Source organism: Ranitomeya imitator, chromosome 5, assembly GCF_032444005.1.
Source record: "Ranitomeya imitator isolate aRanImi1 chromosome 5, aRanImi1.pri, whole genome shotgun sequence".
NCBI classification, from domain to species: domain Eukaryota; kingdom Metazoa; phylum Chordata; class Amphibia; order Anura; family Dendrobatidae; genus Ranitomeya; species Ranitomeya imitator.
The window spans coordinates 321,409,444-321,432,565 of NC_091286.1; the positions used below are offsets into that span (position 1 = coordinate 321,409,444).

At 46.8% G+C, this 23,122-nt stretch overlaps 1 protein-coding gene across 1 annotated transcript in view; it reads right to left on the bottom strand.

Moving 5' to 3' along the window:
* Positions 1–1,740: 1,740 nt before the first annotated feature.
* FHL5 (four and a half LIM domains 5) overlaps positions 1,741–23,122 on the bottom strand; it is a 164,312-nt gene continuing 142,930 nt past the window's right edge. Inside the window, exons 5-6 of the mRNA XM_069767998.1 lie at positions 22,506–22,692; positions 1,741–2,610 (exon numbers count right to left, since the gene is read on the bottom strand). Coding sequence (XP_069624099.1) covers positions 2,459–2,610; positions 22,506–22,692 — 339 coding nt within the window. The 3' untranslated portion in view covers positions 1,741–2,458. The remainder of the gene's footprint in view (positions 2,611–22,505; positions 22,693–23,122) is intronic.

Below are 23,122 nucleotides of genomic sequence, written 5' to 3' on the forward strand. Positions count from 1 at the left end.
GCACGGAAACGCAGCGGTTTTACATTCCGCAGCATGTCACTTCTTTGTGCGGATTCCGAAACGGTTTTACAACTGCTCCAATAGAAAATCGCAATTGTAAAACCGCAGTGAAATGTGCAGAAAAAACGCGGTAAATCTGCCATAAATCCGCAGCGGTTTAGCACTGCGGATTTATCAAATCCGCAGCGGAAAAATCCGCAGAGGACCAGAATACGTGTGCACATACCGAAACCCTAACCCTAGCCCTAACCCTACCCCTAGCCCTAACCCTAACCCTACCCCTAGCCCTAACCCTAACCCTACCCCTAACCCTACCCCTAACCCTACCCCTAACCCTAACCCTACCTCTAATCCTACCCCTAACCCTAACCCTACCCCTAACCCTACCCCTAACCCTACCCCTAACCCTACCCCTAACCCTAACCCTACCCCTAACCCTAACCCTATTCTAACATTAGTTGAAAAAAAAAATTTTCTTTATTTTTTTATTGTCCCTACCTATGGGGGTGACAAAGGGGGGGGGGGGGTCATTTATTATTTTTTTTATTTTGATCACTGAGATATAATCTATCTCAGTGATCAAAATGCACTTTGGAACGAATCTGCCGGCCGGCAGATTCGGCGGGCGTACTGCGCATGCGCCCGCCATTTTGGAAGATGGCGGCGCCCAAGGAGAAGACTGACGGGACCCCGGCAGGATCGGTAAGTATGATGGGGTGGGGGGGACCACGGGGGGGGATCGGAGCACGGGGGGGGGGGAATCGGAGCGCGGCAGACGTGGAACGGAGCACGGGGGGCTGGAACGGAGCACGGGGGGGCTGGAACGGAGCACGGGGGGGCTGGAATGGAGCACGGTGGGGTGGAACGGAGCACGGGGGGGGTGGAACGGAGCACGGGGGGGCTGGAATGGAGCACGGGGGGCATGGAACGGAGCACGGGGGGGCTGGAACGGAGCACGGGGGGGTGGAACGGAGCACAGGGGGGTGGATCGGAGTGCAGGGGGGGTGATTGGAGCACGGGGGGGTGATTGGAGCACGGGGGGAGCGGACAAGAGCACGGGGGGGAGCGGAGCACTGGATGGAGGGGAGCCGGAGCAGTGTACCGGCCAGATCGGGGGGCTGGGGGGGCGATCGGTGGGGTGGGGTGGGGGCACACTAGTATTTCCAGCCATGGCCGATGATATTGCAGCATCGGCCATGGCTGGATTGTAATATTTCACCCGTTATAATGGGTGAAATATTACAAATCGCTCTGATTGGCAGTTTCACTTTCAACAGCCAATCAGAGCGATCGTAGCCACGAGGGGGTGAAGCCACCCCCCCCTGGGCTAAACTACCACTCCCCCTGTCCCTGCAGATCGGGTGAAATGGGAGTTAACCCTTTCACCCAGCCTGCAGGGACGCGATCTTTCCATGACGCCACATAGGCGTCATGGGTCGGATTGGCACCGACTTTCATGACGCCTACGTGGCGTCATGGGTCGGGAAGGGGTTAAACACGGAGAAAAAAAAAAAGGATTTTTCATATCTTCTAGCCAGCAACGCTGCTGGAGAGAAGATATGAATGGCGGCTTCAGCACCACGTGGGGGGGACAGCGCTTACTGTACGGTCCGTGAAAAAACGCTGACATGTGCAGAGACACATTGATTTCAATGTGTCTACATGAGTCAGTTTCTCCGGTACGTGAGGAAACTGTCACCTCACGTACCGGAGCCACTGACGTGTGAAACCGGCCTTACCTAGTACACTCCCTTATGGCAACAATAAGCTAAAATTTCATTAACAACTTTCAGCATGATGCATCCTGCAATCCAACACAAACCCAAAAACATGTCCGATTCATGAAGCATTGACCTTGCTCCTTATAGGACTACGGCTACATTCCCACGATGAGCTTTTTACACTATGTATTAAATAGGTTACTTACATTTTGTTTGTTTGTTTTACTGTATATAGGGTTAGACAGGTGGTTTTAATGTTATGGCTGATTGGTGTAGCTTTTACCAGTATTTGCAAAGCAAAAATGTCTAAACCTGACTTTCTATATGAATGTTCAGCTACAAAGCACATACTTTACATTGACCACCAGGACAGAGAGTTAAATTGGCCATGTCAGACTCAAGTACAGAGGCTGGTGCGTGGCCTACGCTGGGCACATGTAGAGAACAAAATGAAGTTTTGCTACTCTTGCCAAACTAATGCCAAATTAGATCTTTTCATTCTTTACTTCAGTGATAATCATGACCTACAGGATCTTGCAGCAAAAACAAACAAATGTTATGCAATACATATTGATAATAAGTGCATTATTTTGAGTTCTTTATGCAATTTCCATATGTTGCCTACAGGTCGAGGTTCACATTACACACATTAAGCATTCAGTGCACAGGATTACTGTTGGCTTTATCGAAGGTAAAAAAAAAATGCCCTACTAATTGTCGCTGTCAGATACATCTATCTACATGTCCTGACCACACTCGGTGCAGAATACTTGGCTTTGCTGTGACAGGAATTTTTGGCCAATAAGGGAAAGGTTGCACTTTGAACAGGCGAAGCAATCACTGTGCCACTGACAGTCCTCAAATGAGATGTACTGGCCGCCTCCTTGACCTGTGCAGGAGGAAAATGGATGAGAATGTGAGAAAAAACACATTAATGCAAACAAAGTCCCATTTGACATCAGTATCGCTCCTTATCCGCATAACGGCAGGAGGCAGCCTCTATCTTAATTTGTGTGCAAAATAAATAGTTGTTACATAGCAACGTAATATTTGGCTCCAGGCTTGTTTTAGCATCAGAAGTGAGTCACAAAGAAACATGACCCCCAGCCGTGATAAGAACCTTCATCCAAGCCTCCATGAGCCGATCATATCATAGCAATGAGAATACTGGTGCCAGCTAAAGCAAGGATGTTACAGCAGATGGCAGATATTACACAAGGTGTGATAAAGCTGTCACATGCAATTCTCCATTTTTTACAGGTTCAATGTGTAGTAATTATGCCAAAATACCATCTTGATTATGGCCTACTTTCATGTATTATGGCTCACTTTCAGTAAGTGTGTGCTAATGTCTGCTATAATTTTCTGGCTCTTGTACAATAGCACAATACTTTTCATGTGTGTAAATATTATCACATATTTGAATTTGCCAATAAATTGAATAAAATGATAAATGTTCACTTTGGGAGGCATCATCTCCCACGCTTCAGCAGCATAATGCTTGTTGTTGCTTGCAGGCCACTCAGGATATTTGAGTCTGACAGGAGACTCTCTAGCACACCCCTTACTCTTGGATGTGCAAGACACAATAACAGGATTTTTGGTCGCTTACCGTAAAATCTGTTTCTCGGAGCCTTCATTGGGGGACACAGGAACCATGGGTGTATGCTGCTGCCACTAGGAGGCTGACACTATGCAAATAAAAAAGTTAGCTCCTCCTCTGCAGTGTACACCCCATCGACAGGAAGTAGGATATTCAGTTAGTGAGAAAGCAGTAGGAGAAGCAACGTGTAAAAGAGAAAGAATAATAATATAATAATAATAATAAACTTTATTTATATAGCGCCAACAAATTCCACGGCGCTCCACAAATTAACAGTTTCAAACACTCAAAGAGTGTTCAAAGAACTCAAACGTATACAGTAAACAGAGCTGTTCAACTTGGGAGGGTGCTGTGTCCCCCAATGAAGGCTCCGAGAAACAGATTTTACGGTAAGCAACCAAAAATCCTGTTTTCTCTATCGCCTTTCATTGGGGGACACAGGAACCATGGGACGTCCCAAAGCAGTCCCTGGGGTGGGAAAAACATACTTCCATCAAGTCCGAGGACTCACCACTGCCGCCTGCAGGATCCTTCTGCCCAGGCTGGAGTCAGCCGAAGCATAGGTATGGACCTTGTAGTTCGGTGAAACGTGTGGATGGAAGACCACGTTGCCGCTTTGCAAAGCCGTCGGCGAAAGCCCTGTGACGTACCACACTGGATGCGCCGACTGCCCGGGTAGAGTGAGCCTTTATCTCAGGAGGGGGCACTCTGTTCTTGACCCGTTAAGCTTCCAAAATTGCCGTTCTAATCGAGCGAGCAATAGTCGCCATGGGAGCCGGCAGGCCTCTACGCACGCCATCAGGGATGGCGAAAAGAGAATCCATCTTTCGGAAAGCGGCCGTGCTAGCCAGGGAGATCCTCACTGCCCTGACGAGGTCCAGCCTGTACAACGATCGCTCCAGAGGATGAGTCGGAGCTGGACAAAAGGAAGGTAGAACGATGTCCTCGTTGAGGTGGAAAGATGAAAACCACCTCGTGAAAGGAAGGAAGGAAGGGGGAGACCTGGGGCCACCTTGTCCTGGTGGAAATCAAGAAAGGAGGTCAGCAAGAAATGGCCGCCGACTCAAAAACGCTGCGGATTGAAGAGATGGACCTGAGATAAGCCACCTTCCGAGATAGTGCTGACAGAGAAAAACTCCCTGAGAGGCTCAAAGGGGGGAACCCCTAGAACAACCAGCACATCCTTTAAATCCCATGAATCCACAGAGGCCCTGTACGGAGGGACAGCGTGGGCTACTCTTTGAAGGAAAGTCTTAACCTGTGGCTAAGAAGAAAACGTCTTCTTAAAGGGAAGAAGAGCGCAGGAACCTGGCACTTTAGGGAACTGAGAGCGAAGCCCGAATCCAGTCCTGCCTGAAGGAAACCCAAATGGAAGGCAGGGAAAAGGACATAGGTGAAAAGCGGTTGGACTCGCATCAACGAAAGTAAGCCTTCCAGGTACGATAGAAGATCCTTGAGGAAGACGAAGGCTTCCTAGCCTGGATTATAGTGTGACTCATCCGGGCCGAAAGGCCGGACGCTCTTAGAACTGTGGAGTCCACAGCCACGCCGTTAAACAGAGCGACCGATAATTCGGGTGGCAAATCGGACCCTGAGACAGCAGCTCGGGTCTGTTTGGAAGGCACCAGGGGAGTCCGCGAGGAGATTGACGATGTCTGCAAACCAAGACCTCCTGGGCCAATCCGGGACGATCAGAATGACCGGCACCCATCCCGCCTTGATCTTTTTCGAAAGCTTGGAAAGCAAGGGAAGGGGAGGGAAATGATAGGGGAGCACGAACTGCGACCAAGGAATGGCCAGTGTGTCAACACCACTGTGAGAGGGTCACGGAACCTTGGGCCGACCCGAGGGACCTTCCTGTTCAATCGGGATGCCATGAGGTCCACCTCTGGAGTCCCCCATCGAAGAACAATCTGATAGGAAACCTGCTGAAGTACTATTTCCCTGCCGCGAGGCCCTCGCGGCCAAGGAAGTCGGCGGCCTAAATGTCCACGCCGGGGACATGCACTGCAGAGCTCACCAGGACCGTTGCCTCTGTCTAAAGGAGGATCCTGGAATCTCGGCCAATGCCAGAGAACGCCGAGTCCACCCCTGGTGGTAGACATATGCCACAGCTGTGTCATTATCTGTCTGGATTCGAATTGGCAGGCTGCTGAGAATCCTTGCCCAGTGAAGGAAAGACAGAAAGAAGATCCGGAACTCGAGGACATTGAACGGCAAAGAGGACTCCTGCGCCGACCAAACAACCCTGAAAAGAACAGGTGACAAAGTCCCGCGTCTCCGCCGAGCGGGCTGGCGTCCGTCGTCACCACCTGCCAGGGAACTGGAAGGAAGGATATGCTGTGAAGGATCTACTCCGGGATAAGAGAAGCGACCTCGGCCACCAGTCGAGGAACCATTTGACCCGGGAGAAAGCCGGATCGGACGATGCAGGAGACGAGAGACCTGTCCCCCTGTGATAGAATAGCCTGCTGAAGAAGTCTTGAATGAAATGGGCAAAGGGAAAATTGCTTCCGATGTTGCAACCAACCTCTTTAGGACCTTTAAGGCCCATCGGAAAGGAGGGGAGCCGAAAACCCTGGAGCAAGCGAACTTCCTGACAAAGGAGGGATTGTTGTGAATTCTGTGGCTGAATTCACTCCTGTGGTCACAAGTGGTACTGCAGCTTCTGAGCTTCCTCCCTCAGGTGTTCTGGTGAGCTCGTTAACTGCTTCATTACTTAACTCCGCCTGATGCTGCTATCCTTGCTCCTTGTCAATGTTTCAGTGTTGGATCTGAGCTTCTCCTGATTGTTCCTGTGACCTGCTGCTCTGTATAGCTAAGTGCCTTTTGCTTTTTTGTTGCTTTTTTTCTGTCCAGCTTGTCTTTTGTTTTGCTGGAAGCTCTGAGACGCAAAGGGTGTACCGCCGTGCCGTTAGTTCAGCACGGTGGGTTTTTTTTGCCCCCTTTGCGTGGTTTTGCTTTAGGGTTTTTTGTAGACTGCAAAGTTCGCTTTACTGTCCTCGCTCTGTCCTAGAATATCGGGCCCCACTTTGCTGAATCTATTTCATCCCTACGTTTTGTCTTTTCATCTTACTCACAGTCATTATATGTGGGGGGCTGCCTTTTCCTTTGGGAAATTTCTCTGGGGCAAGTCAGGCCTATTTTTCTATCTTCAGGCTAGCTAGTTTCTTAGGCTGTGCCGAGTTGCCTAGGTAGTTGTTAGGCGCAATCCACAGCCGCTTTTAGTTGTGTTTAGGATAGGATCAGGTGTGCAGTCTACAGAGTTTCCACGTCTCAGAGCTCGTTCTTGTATTTTTGGGTATTTGTCAGATCACTGTGTGCGCTCTGATCGCTAAGCACACTGTGTTTCTGGATTGCCTACATAACACCTGTCATTAGCAAACATAACAGTACAAGGAGCCAAACTAATGATTCTCAATAGAGGGAAAGAAAAAGTTCTGACATCATTTTTTTTTTTTTTTTTTTTCTGCTCTGTGTTCACTTTTTTTTTTCCCCTAGACATTTGGGTGATTCTGGACACAGGTGTGGACATGGATATTCAGGGTCTGTGCTCTTCAATGGATAATCTCGTTATAAATGTACAGTCCAAATTCCTTCTGTCCATTACCTTGATATGCTCTTTGTCGTCGTTTTCTGTCATGGCGTTTGTGGATTCGGGCGCTGCCCTGAATCTGATGGATTTGGATTATGCTAAACGTTGTGGGTTTTTCTTGGAGCCTTTGCGGTGTCCTATTCCATTGAGAGGAATTGATGCTACACCTTTGGCCAAGAATAAACCTCAATACTGGGCCCAGCTGACCATGTGCATGGCTCCTGCACATCAGGAAGTTATTCGCTTTCTGGTGTTGCATAATCTGCATGATGTGGTCGTGTTGGGGTTGCCATGGCTACAAACCCATAATCCAGTATTGGATTGGAATTCCATGTCGGTATCCAGCTGGGGTTGTCAGGGGGTACATGGTGATGTTCCATTTTTGTCGATTTCGTCATCCACCCCTTCTGAGGTCCCAGAGTTCTTGTCTGATTATCAGGATGTATTTGAAGAGCCCAAGTCCGATGCTCTACCTCCGCATAGGGATTGTGATTGTGCTATCAATTTGATTCCTGGTAGTAAATTCCCTAAAGGTCGATTATTTAATTTATCCGTGCCCGAACACGCCGCTATGCGCAATTATGTGAAGGAATCCCTGGAGAAGGGACATATTCGCCCATCGTCATCACCACTGGGAGCAGGGTTCTTCTTTGTAGCCAAGAAGGATGGTTCGCTGAGACCGTGTATTGATTACCGCCTTCTTAATAAGATCACTGTTAAATTTCAGTATCCCTTGCCATTGTTATCTGACTTGTTTGCTCGGATTAAGGGGGCTAGTTGGTTCACTAAGATAGATCTTCGTGGTGCGTATAATCTGGTGAGAATCAGGCAAGGAGATGAATGGAAAACTGCATTCAATACGCCCGAGGGTCATTTTGAGTATCTAGTGATGCCGTTCGGACTTGCCAATGCTCCATCTGTGTTTCAGTCTTTTATGCATGACATCTTCCGTGAGTATCTGGATAAATTCCTGATTGTTTACTTGGATGACATTTTGATCTTCTCAGATGATTGGGAGTCTCATGTGAAGCAGGTCAGAATGGTTTTTCAGGTCCTGCGTGCTAACTCTTTGTTTGTGAAGGGATCAAAGTGTCTCTTCGGTGTGCAGAAAGTTTCATTTTTAGGGTTCATCTTTACCCCTTCTACTATCGAGATGGATCCAGTTAAGGTCCAAGCCATCCAGGATTGGATTCAGCCGACATCTCTGAAAAGTCTGCAAAAGTTCCTGGGCTTTGCTAATTTTTATCGTCGCTTCATCTGTAATTTTTCTAGCATTGCCAAACCATTGACCGATTTGACCAAGAAGGGTGCTGATTTGGTTAATTGGTCTTCTGCTGCTGTGGAAGCTTTTCAGGAGTTGAAGCGTCGTTTTTGTTCTGCCCCTGTGTTGTGTCAGCCAGATGTTTCTCTTCCGTTCCAGGTCGAGGTTGATGCTTCTGAGATTGGAGCAGGGGCGGTTTTGTCACAGAGAGGTTCTGATTGCTCAGTGATGAAACCATGTGCTTTCTTTTCCAGGAAGTTTTCGCCCGCTGAGCGTAATTATGATGTGGGCAATCGAGAGTTGCTGGCCATGAAGTGGGCATTCGAGGAGTGGCGTCATTGGCTTGAAGGAGCTAAGCATCGCGTGGTGGTATTGACTGATCATAAGAACTTGACTTATCTCGAGTCTGCCAAGCGCTTGAATCCTAGACAGGCCCGTTGGTCGTTATTTTTTGCCCGCTTCGACTTTGTGATTTCGTACCTTCCGGGCTCTAAAAATGTGAAGGCGGATGCTCTGTCTAGGAGTTTTGTGCCCGACTCTCCGGGTTTATCTGAGCCAGCGGGTATCCTCAAGGAAGGAGTCATTGTGTCTGCCATCTCCCCTGATTTGCGGCGGGTGCTGCAAAAATTTCAGGCGAATAAACCTGATCGTTGTCCAGCAGAGAAACTGTTCGTCCCTGATAGGTGGACTAATAAACTTATCTCTGAACTTCATTGTTCGGTGTTGGCTGGTCATCCTGGAATCTTTGGTACCAGAGAGTTAGTGGCTAGATCCTTCTGGTGGCCATCTCTGTCACGGGATGTACGTACTTTTGTGCAGTCCTGTGGGATTTGTGCTAGGGCTAAGCCCTGCTGTTCTCGTGCCAGTGGGTTGCTTTTGCCCTTGCCGGTCCCAAAGAGGCCTTGGACACATATTTCGATGGATTTCATTTCTGACCTTCCCGTTTCTCAAAAGATGTCAGTCATTTGGGTGGTCTGTGATCGCTTTTCTAAAATGGTCCATCTGGTGCCCTTGGCTAAATTGCCTTCCTCCTCTGATTTGGTACCTTTGTTCTTTCAGCATGTGGTTCGGTTGCATGGCATTCCTGAGAATATTGTTTCTGACAGAGGTTCCCAGTTTGTTTCAAGGTTTTGGCGAGCCTTTTGTGGTAGGATGGGCATTGACCTATCCTTTTCCTCGGCTTTCCATCCTCAGACTAATGGCCAGACCGAACGAACCAATCAGACCTTGGAAACATATCTGAGATGTTTTGTTTCTGCAGACCAGGATGATTGGGTGTCCTTTTTGCCGTTGGCTGAGTTCGCCCTTAATAATCGGGCCAGCTCGGCTACCTTGGTTTCTCCATTTTTTTGCAATTCTGGGTTCCATCCTCGTTTCTCTTCAGGACAGGTTGAGTCTTCGGACTGTCCTGGTGTGGATTCTGTGGTGGATAGGTTGCAGCAGATCTGGACTCAGGTAGTGGACAATTTGATCTTGTCCCAGGAGAAAGCTCAACTTTTCGCTAATCGCAGACGCCGTGTGGGTCCCCGACTTCGTGTTGGGGATCTGGTTTGGTTATCTTCTCGTCATATTCCTATGAAGGTTTCCTCTCCTAAATTTAAACCTCGTTTTATTGGTCCGTATAGGATTTCTGAGGTTCTCAATCCTGTGTCTTTTCGTTTGACCCTCCCAGACTCCTTTTCCATACATAATGTATTCCATAGGTCGTTGTTGCGGAGATACGTGGCACCTATGGTTCCATCTGTTGAGCCTCCTGCCCCGGTTTTGGTGGAGGGGGAATTGGAGTATATTGTGGAGAAGATTTTGGATTCTCGTGTTTCTAGACGGAAACTCCAGTATCTGGTTAAATGGAAGGGTTATGCTCAGGAAGATAATTCCTGGGTTTTTGCCTCTGATGTTCATGCTTCCGATCTTGTTCGTGCCTTTCATGCGGCTCATCCTGGTCGGCCTGGGGGCTCTGGTGAGGGTTCGGTGACCCCTCCTCAAGGGGGGAGTACTGTTGTGAATTCTGTGGCTGAATTCACTCCTGTGGTCACAAGTGGTACTGCAGCTTCTGAGCTTCCTCCCTCAGGTGTTCTGGTGAGCTCGTTAACTGCTTCATTACTTAACTCCGCCTGATGCTGCTATCCTTGCTCCTTGTCAATGTTTCAGTGTTGGATCTGAGCTTCTCCTGATTGTTCCTGTGACCTGCTGCTCTGTATAGCTAAGTGCCTTTTGCTTTTTTGTTGCTTTTTTTCTGTCCAGCTTGTCTTTTGTTTTGCTGGAAGCTCTGAGACGCAAAGGGTGTACCGCCGTGCCGTTAGTTCGGCACGGTGGTTTTTTTTTGCCCCCTTTGCGTGGTTTTGCTTTAGGGTTTTTTGTAGACTGCAAAGTTCGCTTTACTGTCCTCGCTCTGTCCTAGAATATCGGGCCCCACTTTGCTGAATCTATTTCATCCCTACGTTTTGTCTTTTCATCTTACTCACAGTCATTATATGTGGGGGGCTGCCTTTTCCTTTGGGGAATTTCTCTGGGGCAAGTCAGGCCTATTTTTCTATCTTCAGGCTAGCTAGTTTCTTAGGCTGTGCCGAGTTGCCTAGGTAGTTGTTAGGCGCAATCCACAGCCGCTTTTAGTTGTGTTTAGGATAGGATCAGGTGTGCAGTCTACAGAGTTTCCACGTCTCAGAGCTCGTTCTTGTATTTTTGGGTATTTGTCAGATCACTGTGTGCGCTCTGATCGCTAAGCACACTGTGTTTCTGGATTGCCTACATAACACCTGTCATTAGCAAACATAACAAGGGATATCCTGTCTTCGGGAAGGAAGACTCTGGTCCGACAAATGTCGAAGAACATGCCCGGAGATACGAGGCACTGAACAAGACTGAACTTCTTCCTGTTGACGAGCCACCCGCAACGGCTAGAGTGTTGGGAAAGATGGATAGATTTTCGGGAGCCTGAAACCGAAGTTCCTGAGCCTCCATGGAAGCGATTACTGAACAAGGGAATATCATCCTGAAGTGTCTCCGACGAAACTTCCTGTTCAGCAATTTGAGATCCGGACTGGGACGAACCTTGTCATCCTCTGTCAATACAAAAAGATTCTAAGAGAAGCCTGTGAACCGTTGAACCGTTCCTGTTCTGGGACAGGAACGATTACCCCGGATTTAAGGAGGGAAACAATGGCTGTAAAGAAACACGGGACCAGAGCGGGGTCTCTTGGAAGTTGGGATTCGAGGAAAACGATCCCAGGACCGAGAAATGAAGATTTTGTATCTAGAGGATACAAGTGCCCTGGCCCAAGCGTCCTCTACTGAGGAGACCCAGACGTCCCTGAGGAACAGGAGACGGCTGCCCAGCCTGAGAAACGGGCTGGGGTCTAGTCGTGGGTCCTGCCTAGGTGGAACTTCCAGACCTGGACCTGGAGAATCCACCTTAGGAGTAGCGGGAACACCAGGAAGGATTGAGTCAAAGAATACCTTCTTTCCTTAACGTGCCTGTGGCCTCTGTTGCGAAAAGGAATCTGATGTCGCGAAACGACGAAAAAAAAAGGCCGAAAGGACCGAAGTTGCCGCCTAAGAAGAGAATTGGTGCCGCCAGTGGCGTCCATAATAATTTGGTCCAGCTTGGAACCGAAAAGACGTGATCCTTGAAGAAGGCAGGCTCGTAAGGGACTTCTTTGATGACTCGTGTGCCAAGCAGTGCGACGGCTGGCAACATTACTGGGTGTCTGAGCGGCAGAAGACGCGACATGCAGGGAACAAATTATTCCTCGGCGTGAGTAATCTGGGTGGCAACTTCCGCCAGCCAGTCTGGTGGAGCTCCGGCTTGAATGCCCCAACGGAGTTGTTTTAGCCCCTTCGGATACCGACTTCGAAACCCAAGTGGAAGCGAAAGCCGGGCATAGGGATGATGCGGCAGGTTCGAGAGCCGAATTCACGAAGGATTCCATGATCCTATCGATGGAATCTGTCAGAGTCGCCCCACCGGGCCGCATGAGGACTGTGTTAGTGGCAAGTCTAGCAGTCGGCGGATCCACAGAGGGAGAGGTCTTTCTCCATCGCCTCTCATTCCGGTTGGCGATGAGATCCAGAGGAAAGAGATATGAGACTCCAAGACGCTTTTCTCTTTGAGAACGTCTGGTCGAATTCTCTCTCTCTCTGGCCAGAAGCTCCTCGATTCAGGATGAGGAGCGAATCCCTTGGGAGGAAGTTTAGACCATCTAAACGAAACCGCCTGATCTGCGGGTTCCGTAGAGGAATCTTTGATGCCACAGGTCAGATTGGACGCTCCAATGAGGCTTTGAACCATATCCCTCATGTTAAGATATGGTTCGACTCCGGTCCCAAATTATCCTCTGAAGGCACATCAGAGAAAGCCTCGCCTGACTCCGGGGGGGAGGGGGAAAGGATAAGGGGGAGCTCGACCACAGAGAAGGACCGTGAGATGGATCGAGAAGAGAACTCAGACCGGCGTTCCCGTCTGGATCTTACGCGGCCTGTATTGGAAGACTCGGACAGAGCTTCTTGCGACCCGCTGGCTACTACGGAAGTCTGCCGGGGCAACCGATTGAGCACTGACACAAGGGTCTGGGAAACCGGAGTGAGATCCGCTACTGATAGAGACAGAGGGGAGACCCAGCCTGTGGTGGCGACTTCGCTCTGAGGCGGAGCTGAACATAATGTGGGTTGCTGCAGGCCTGTCTGAGGGGAGCTTGTGGGTACAAAGCGAACCCTGAAAGTGTTTCACTAAGACACAGGAAAAGGTAGGAGGCCGGGAGCGACCTCCCTTAAAATTAGACCGAAGGGGCCCCTGAGGGAAATGTCAGAAGATTAGGGAACAGGGAGGGGGGGGGAGGGGCAGGGGATTGAGTGAAACTGCGGTGCAGAGGTACTCACGGCAGACGCTGCAGTGTCCAGATGGAAGGCTGCACGGCCTGGAAGATGCTCCTCTGGAACGATAGCCCCTAGGAGAACAGGTAGACACATCTGGGGCACTCTTGTCTGGAACTTTCTGCAGGCCTGAAGAACAGCAGTGGAACAGAAGGATGGAGCTGCTGCCCTGCGGCCTCTGTTGCAACGATGTGCTGTGCCCCCAGGAGAAAATGCGGGCACGAGTGAAATCTCCTGCCCTGTGCTCAGCAGCGACGTGGAGGAAGGGGCGGAGTCAGCCCAGATGGCGCCGGTGGGCGGAGATTGCAGGGCAGTTTGTCGGGCGGGAGAAAGCCCGCCCGAAGAAACCGGAAGTGGAGGAGCGCGGTACCGGAAGTAGGCCCCTGCGGAAGCCGGGACCTAAATTAGAGTCCGGCGCCGCTGGAAAAGAGACTGCGGCCCCGGAACAGTGCGCCGCAGAGCAGTGCGGCAACCTGCCAGGGCCGCAGGGTGAGGCGGAGCTGAGGGACGCGACGCCGAAGTAGGCCCCGGCAGAAGCCGGGACCTAAATTAGAGGCCGGCGCCGCCGGAAAGAGGAACGCGCCGCCGAAGCCCGCAGGGCGACCGCAGGGGAGAGCGGTGCCGGCGCCGCCAGAAAGGTGACATTGCGGCCGCTGCGCAGTGCGGCCGCTGGGAGGACACTGCGGCCCTGATGAAGGGGATAGCCAATAGTGCAGAGCTACTGCTCGTCTTGGTGCCCCAGGGATCCCTTTTAAAATAGGATCAGCGCCGCCCTAGAAGATAGTGCAGCGCGCATTTAGGGACTTCTACTCCCCCACACTGCGAGAGTAAGGGGAAGATCTGAAAATTTAGGGGAAATACTCACCTAAACATCCCACGCAGTTACTAACCTGAGGGGATTGAGACGTCCACGGAGCTGTGATGGACGTCCTCGTCTCCTCCAACCGACAGGCTCTGGAAGGCGAGTGGGTGGGGGACGGAGCCAGGACCGGACTTCTGAGCACGCTTGTGTGCTAGGATCTTGGTCCTGGTGAGGGATCTATGAGGATACGGGGTGGCAGTACACGCCGTACTCATAGTCCGCTTTGTGGGACTACAGGTGTGACTAATCACCCTGTATCCCTCCGGAAAAACCTGAAAAGGAACGACGCACATTGAGGTAGATAAGGGTCTAATGAAAGACCCGTGTCCACCTCCTACTGACACTAAGCTAAACTGAATATCCTACTTCCTGTCGGTGGGGTGTACACTGCAGAGGAGGAGCTAACTTTTTTATTTGCATAGTGTCAGCCTCCTAGTGGCAGCAGCATACACCCATGGTTCCTGTGTCCCCCAATGAAAGGCGATAGAGAAAACAACTTTCCCAGTATCCCGTAGGGCTGAGCTAACTACTCTCTGTCTGAAGTAACCATTTTAAACCCCTATAGTTGCTGGATGATTCCAAATCAACAGTGCAGCTTCTATCTGTCACATTGTCATATACAGTTGAAACCAGAAGTTTACATACACAATATAAAAAGACACATATGCATGTTTTTCTCAGTATCTGACAATAAATCAGATTAAATCTTTCCCGTTTTAGGTCAATTTGAAATACCATAATTATTATTTGCCAAATGCCAGATTATTGAGAGCAAGAATGTTTTAAGGCATTTTTATTACTTCAGAGTCAAAAGTTTACATACACATATTCTATGCCTTTGAACAATTCTGGACTCCCCATATTATGTCATGTCATGTGTTTAAAAGCGTCTGTTTTTTTTGGCAACATCTGAGTTAATTAGAGACATACCTGTGCATGTATTTTAATGCACACCTGAAACACACAGCTTCTTTGTATAGCATCATTTGAAAGTCTAAAGAAATCAGCCAAGATATCAGGAAGAGAATTGTGGACTTGCAAAAGTCTGGCAAGCATTCTTGAGTACAATTTCAAGATACCTGAAGGTGCCTTGTTCATCTGTACAAACAATTATACGCAAGTACAAACAAGATGAGAATGTCCAGCCATCATACGGCTCAGGAAGGAGATGGGTTCTGTGTCCCAGAAATGAAAGTGCTTTGGTCCGACATGTGCATATCAACCCAAGAACAAAAGCAAAATACCTTGTGAAGGTGATGGCGAAAGCTGGTAAGATTATGTCAATATTTCACAGTGAAACGAGTACTGTATCAACATGGAGTAAAAGGCCACTCTGCCAGGAAGCCATTACATTAAAAAAAAAAAAAAAAAAAGCCAGAATAATATTTCAAATGCACACAGGAACAAAAACCTTAATATTTGGATACATGTCCTGTAGTCTAATGAAACTAAAATTTTATTTTTTTTTGCTTAATGACCATCTTTACATTTGGAGGAAAAAGGGGAAAGCTTGGAGGGACTGGTGCACTTCACAAAATATTAGAAGAAACCAAAGAGCTAGCACCCGACAAATGGAGTTATGATGGTGCAAGTGAACGGGATCCGAGGACCCCCAAATACTGAAAAAAGTCAAAAACACTGCACTCATCCAGTTCAATTTTGCTCAAGTGGAAAAGTTTATTCGGTGGTGTGTAGATAATAGACGAGACGAAACAGTAAAGGCAACAAGTTTAACGTTTCGGCCACACAGTGGCCTTGATCACAAATGGTGCCTTAACGTCTGTTCGTAATGCGTCATGTAGAAGTAGTAATATTCTAATGTACATAAAGGTAAAGATGATCCAATGGTAACCCAAATAATGGATATAATAACTTAGATTTCAAAGGTGCCTGATACGGAAAATTCCGCGGTGATTTGGTACATCTGTCAGGAGTCGGGTCAGCTTGCTAGGTTGTGAGCACTTATATGGTCCCGTAAAACATAAGGTCCCACCAGGGAAAAGGTGATGAAGGCCGGGAATCTTTTACTTCCTTAGTGCCAAACTCTGTCAACCCTGTTCAGCAGGCCGTAGTCTCCTAGCGATAGGTGGTGCAGTGGAGGCACAGAAGTGAATTATTGAATCCGCATTGGTGGTTCAGGGAGAAACGCCGACACTGCCAGTGTCAAGGCGGGGAAAGCGGCGGACCGCCGCTTTCCCCGCCTTGACACTGGCAGTGTCGGCGTTTCTCCCTGAACCACCAATGCGGATTCAATAATTCACTTCTGTGCCTCCACTGCACCACCTATCGCTAGGAGACTACGGCCTGCTGAACAGGGTTGACAGAGTTTGGCACTAAGGAAGTAAAAGATTCCCGGCCTTCATCACCTTTTCCCTGGTGGGACCTTATGTTTTACGGGACCATATAAGTGCTCACAACCTAGCAAGCTGACCCGACTCCTGACAGATGTACCAAATCACCGCGGAATTTTCCGTATCAGGCACCTTTGAAATCTAAGTTATTATATCCATTATTTGGGTTACCATTGGATCATCTTTACCTTTATGTACATTAGAATATTACTACTTCTACATGACGCATTACGAACAGACGTTAAGGCACCATTTGTGATCAAGGCCACTGTGTGGCCGAAACGTTAAACTTGTTGCCTTTACTGTTTCGTCTCGTCTATTATCTACACACCACCGAATAAACTTTTCCACTTGAGCAAAATTGAACTGGATGAGTGCAGTGTTTTTGACTTTTTTCACTTCACAAAATAGACGGCATTATGGGAAAAGAAGATTGAGCCAATACTGAAGCAACATCTTACGACATCAGCCAGGAAGTTTAAGCTTGGGTGGAAATGGGTCTTCCAAATGGACAATGACCTGAAGCATACTGCCAAAATGGTAACAAAGTGGCTTAAGGTTAACAAAGTCAATGTTTTGGAGTGGCCATCACAAAGCCCTGATCTCAGTCGTATTGAAAATTTATGGGCAAAGCTGAAAAGGCAGGTGAGCGCAAGGAGACCTACAAACCTGGATCTGTTACACCAGTTTTGTCAGGATGAATGGGCTCAAATTCCAACCAACTGTTGTGAGAAGTTTGTGGAAGTATATCCCAAACATTTGACGCAAGTCATTCAATTTAAGGGCAATGGTGTCAACCAGTAATGAAATGTATGCAAAGTTTTGACTTTGCCATAAGTAATAAAAATGCCTTAAAACATTCTCTCTCATTAATATGGCATTTGGCAAATATTAATAATTATGGTAATCCTAATTGACCTAAAACAGGAAAGGTTTATTCTGATTTCACGTCAGATACAGTGACATGTCTCAGCATGAATTGTAATTTTTGCGTTTTCTTAAAATGATCAAATCTATGGACAACATGAACCTAAATTAGTTTATTTTTTCTATATCAAAGAAAATTGTGCATCATGACACAGGTTTTGGCCAACACGTGCAAGATCAAGTGCATCTAAACATAAGAAGGAAGGCATCCACAAACTACTGATTTGTCCATCATTGCATTAAGCATGTGTTTCCTTAACAGTGCCACATCTTTTCATGAGCTTTACATCTAATATACAGTATAAAGCTGAGTGTGTGTGTGTGTGTGTGTCCGGGATCGGCATCTGCACCGTCGCAGCTACAGCCACAAAATTTTGCAATCACATGTCTGGACCCCAAGAGCGTCATAAGCTATGCTGTGAGGCGAAATTTAACCCCGCGCATTCCAATTCACCAAATAATTTTGCTCCTATCTACATAATGGGGAAAAAGTGAACGGAAAAGTGTTGGAGGCAATATGACAGCTGTCAGATGTGAACAAGGGGGACTTGAAGAATGAGAGCGATGGCGCCAAAGAATATATACCGTACAGTTGCTACGGTGGGGCCCCGACATGGGATACTCACCACACACGGGGATATGAACACACACACAAAATGCGCCACACACTACCACGTGCTTGAACACATATACCACCCTCAGCACACATTTCTCCACATACAGTGGGGCAAAAAAGTATTTAGTCAGTCAGCAATAGTGCAAGTTCCACCACTTAAAAAGATAAGAGGCGTCTGTAATTTACATCATAGGTAGACCTCAACTATGGGAGACAAACTGAGAAAAAAAAATCCAGAAAATCACATTGTCTGTTTTTTTAACATTTTATTTGCATATTATGGTGGAAAATAAGTATTTGGTCAGAAATAAAATTTCATCTCAATACTTTGTAATATATCCTTTGTTGGCAATGACAGAGGTCAAAAGTTTTCTGTAAGTCTTCACAAGGTTGCCACACACTGTTGTTGGTATGTTGGCCCATTCCTCCATGCAGATCTCCTCTAGAGCAGTGATGGTTTTGGCTTTTCGCTTGGCAACACGGACTTTCAACTCCCTCCAAAGGTATTCTATAGGGTTGAGATCTGGAGACTGGCTAGGCCACTCCAGGACCTTGAAATGCTTCTTACGAAGCCACTCCTTCATTGCCCTGGCAGTGTGCTTTGGATCATTGTCATGTTGAAAGACCCAGCCACGTTTCATCTTCAATGCCCTTGCTGATGGAAGGAGGTTTGCACTCAAAATCTCAAGATACATGGCCCCATTCATTCTTTCATGTACCCGGATCAGTCGTCCTGGCCCCTTTGCAGAGAAACAACCCCAAAGCATGATGTTTCCACCACCATGCTTTACAGTAGGTATGGTGTTTAATGGATGCAACTCAGTATTCTTTTTCCTCCAAACACGACAAGTTGTAGTTTCTACCAAACAGTTCCAGTTTGGTTTCATCAGACCATAGGACATTCTCCCAAAACTCCTCTGGATCATCCAAATGCTCTCTAGCAAACTTCAGACGGGCCCGGACATGTACTGGCTTAAGCAGTGGGACACGTCTGGCACTGCAGGATCTGAGTCCATGGTGGCGTAGTGTGTTACTTATGGTAGGCCTTGTTACATTGGTCCCAGCTCTCTGCAGTTCTTTCACTAGGTCCCCCCGCGTGGTTCTGGGATTTTTGCTCACCGTTCTTGTGATCATTCTGACCCCACGGCATGGGATTTTGCGTGGAGCCCCAGATCGAGGGAGATTATCAGTGGTCTTGTATGTCTTCCATTTTCTAATTATTGCTCCCACTGTTGATTTCTTCACTCCAAGCTGGTTGGCTATTGCAGATTCAGTCTTCCCAGCCTGGTGCAGGGCTACAATTTTGTTTCTGGTGTCCTTTGACAGCTCTTTGGTCTTCACCATAGTGGAGTTCGGAGTCAGACTGTTTGAGGGTGTGCACAGGTGTCTTTTTATACTGATAACAAGTTTAAACAGGTGCCATTACTACAGGTAATGAGTGGAGGAAAGAGGAGACTCTTAAAGAAGAAGTTACAGGTCTGTGAGAGCCAGAAATCTTGATTGTTTGTTTCTGACCAAATACTTATTTTCCACCATAATATGCAAAAAAAATGATAAAAAAACAGACAATGTGATTTTCTGGATTTTTTTTTCTCAGTTTGTCTCCCATAGTTGAGGTCTACCTATGATGTAAATTACAGACGCCTCTCATCTTTTTAAGTGGTGGAACTTGCACTATTGCTGACTGACTAAATACTTTTTTGCCCCACTGTATACACCAACCTTGCTACATAAAAGTTGAAACACAAAAGTCGCCACTCAAAACTCACCTCGTGCAAAATTCTCCACATACAAAACTCGCCACATGCAAAACTAGGCTCACGCAAAACTAGCCACACATGCAAAACTCACCTCATGGAAAACTCGCCACATGCAAAACTTGCACACGCGGAAAAATTGCCACATGCACAAAAGTTGCAACACATGCAAAATTTGCCTCACACAAAACTTGCACATACTCAAAACGCACCACACATAAAACTTGGCACGCGCAAAACTTGGTTGCACACAAGTAGCTACACTAACCTGTCACATGCAACTCGACACACAAAAAGTTGCTACACGCATGTTGCCACACAAAACTCATCCCACAAAAGTCGCTACATGCATGTCGCCAGACGCAACTCAACACACACAACTTGACACATGAAACTCGCCCTAAAACATACACAAGTCTGGTATTATCCTTCAAAAATAAAAATCTGATTAATAAGCAGACAAACTACAAGAGCAACAAATGTACCATATAGGAAATACGGCAGCTGTCAGTCACATGACCTGTCTATTATGTGTATGTCTGAGCTAATATATACTGCCAGGGGGGATGGCTTCCTGTTGGCTGGGGATTTATCAGGCTGCCAATTTAGCTTACAAATGCTGAGGTAAAAATACTGACCAAATAACGTGTGAACGACGTCTAATACAGGAGGAGATGACATACAGGTACATATTATATACAGGGGAGATGACACACAAGTATCTATATATATAATTGCCTAAGGGTTTTTCCGTCTGTCTGTCTGTCTTTCTGTCTGTCTGTCTGTCTGTCCTGGAAATCCCGGCTCTCTGATTGCGGCCTGGCGGCCTCGACCAATCAGAGACCGGCACAGCATTGACGTAGAAATCCCGCGTCTCTGATTGGTCGAGGCCGCCAGGCCTCGACCAATCAGCAACGGGCACAGCGACGATGATGTCATAAAGGACGTAGACATCTCACGTTTCTGATTCAGCGACGGGCACAGTATCGACGTAGATGTCATAATGGTTGCCATGGCGACGATGATGTCATAAAGGTTGCCTCGACCAATCAGCGACGGGCACAGTCTACCGCGAATTCTGGAATCATCATTGTCCATATACTACGGGGACATGCATATTCTAGAATCGGGCCACAATCTAGTATACTATATGCAGGAGCAGATGACACACAGGTATATACTGTATACAGGAGGAGATGACATACACGTATATACGATATACAGGAGGAGATGACATACAGGTATATACTATATACAGGAGCAGATGACACAGGTACATACTATATACAGGAGGAGATGACACACAGATATATACTATATACAGGAGGAGATGACACACAGATATATACTATATACAGGAGGAGATGACATACCGGTATATACTATATACAGGAGATGACATACAGGTATATACTATATACAGGAGGAGATTACATAAAGGTACATACTATATACAGGGAAGATGACACACAGGTATATACTATATACAGGCATAATGAGGAAGGTTTCTACCAGGCAAGTTCATCAGATTAAGAGAGCAGCTGCTTAAAAGTAATTACAAACCAGCAAACAGATATTTGAAGCTGCTGGTGCCTCTGGAGTATCTCAAACCTCAAGGTTTAGGATCCTACAAAGGCTTGCTTTGGTTCATAAACCTACTGTTCGGCCACCCATAAACAGTGCTCACAAGCAGAAACGGTTGCAGTGGGCCCAGACATACATGAAGACTAATTTTCAAACAGTCTTGTTTACTGATGAGTGTTGAGCAACCCTGGATGGTCCTGATGGATGGAGTAGTGGATGGTTGGTGGATGGCCACCATATCCCAACAAGGCTGCAACATCAGCAAGGAGGTGGAGGAGTCATGTTTTGGGCCAGAATCATGGGGAAACAGCTAGTAGGGCCCTTTAAGGTTCCTGAAGGTGTGAAAATGACCTCTGCAAAGAATATAGCGTTTCTGACTGACAACTTCCTTCCATGTTATAAAAAGCAGAAACATGCCTTCAGGAGCAAAATCACCTTCATGCATCACCATCTCGTGCTGCAAAGAATACCTCCGAGTCATTGGCTGCTATGGGCATAAAAGGAGATAAACTCATGGTGTGGCCACCATCTTCCCCTGACCTCAATCCTATAGAGAACCTTTGGAGTATCATCAAGCAAAAGATCTATGAGGGTGTGAGGCAGTTCACATCAAAACAGCAGCTCTGGGAGGCTATTCTGACTTCATGCAAAGAAATACAAGCAGAAACTCTCCAAAAACTCACAAGTTCAATGGATGCAGGAATTGCGAAGGTGATATCAAAGAAGGGTTCCTATGTTAACATGTAACTTGGCCTGTTAGGAGGTTTTGGAGCTAAATAGCTTTTTTGTTCAGTGAATGTGACCTCCTAATGCTGCAAAGTCCATAAATGAGCATTTTCAGTTCTTTAAAACATATCAAATGTTTACAAATTCTACTGTGCCTAATAATTTAGAACAGTGCATTTTGAGTTTTTATTCATTGTGGAGATTATACTGTTATCATTGGGAGGTTTCTTCATTAAAATGTTGTATACTCTAATGGGTGATGACTTTTATTAGACTGACTGTCATTTGCACCGACCATTTAGGAAAATCCTCGAAAAATGTCATTTGCATTATAATTTGGAACATGGTGTAAAGGGGCTGGATAATTTCCTCATGACAAATGGCATTGTGGATTATAAATAATCTAGTGATAGAGAATATAGAACTAGTGGGGAAAGGCTGAACTTGATGGACCCATGTCTTTTTTCAACCTATATAATTATTTACTGTTACTATAAAGTTACATAGTTTCATAGGTTAAAAAAACACAGGTTCCTTATTCTCTGGTCACTAGTCAGTAGTTAATATCCTTTTGCTGCACACTGAGTTAACATTACATAATTACATGCCCAAAGAACGCAGTATAACACTTACCCGTGATGGGTTGGGCACAAGCGCTGCATTTTTGTGCAAAAAGATTACCAAAGCAATCCATGCAGTATGGCATATCATCCTGCGATGTAAACTTTTCTCCAGCCAGTTTCTTCTTACATCCGGTACATAAAAAGCAATCGCGGTGAAAAGGCTGTTCTTCAAAAGATATTCCATCCTTGGTGATCGCCTGTTCAAGCAAGACATTATGACGGTGGGGTTTAACAAGTATAGAATTATAATTCATGTAACTCAAAAAAGGTCAATATTAATAACACAATATCAAACTGCATAAAAGAAAACTAATTTAATTAGAAATGTGTCCGAGTCACATCACCCACATTGGGAATAATGACACTGCAATATTTTTGGTTCTTGTGGACACTTCAAGGTAGATTTACTATTTTCAGACTGACTGGCACAAAAAATGCCCCCCAAGTTGTAAATTGTAGGTATACTTGTAAATTTATTTATTATATCCACACCTATTTTTTAAGCTTGAGGGACTAGTGATGAATTGTGTAGCTTACTTGCAAAATGGCCATTGGCCAATATGCAACACAATGTTTGCACAAGAAAAAAGCCAAACAATAGGTGGTGTAAAGTTAGTCAAGAGTGTT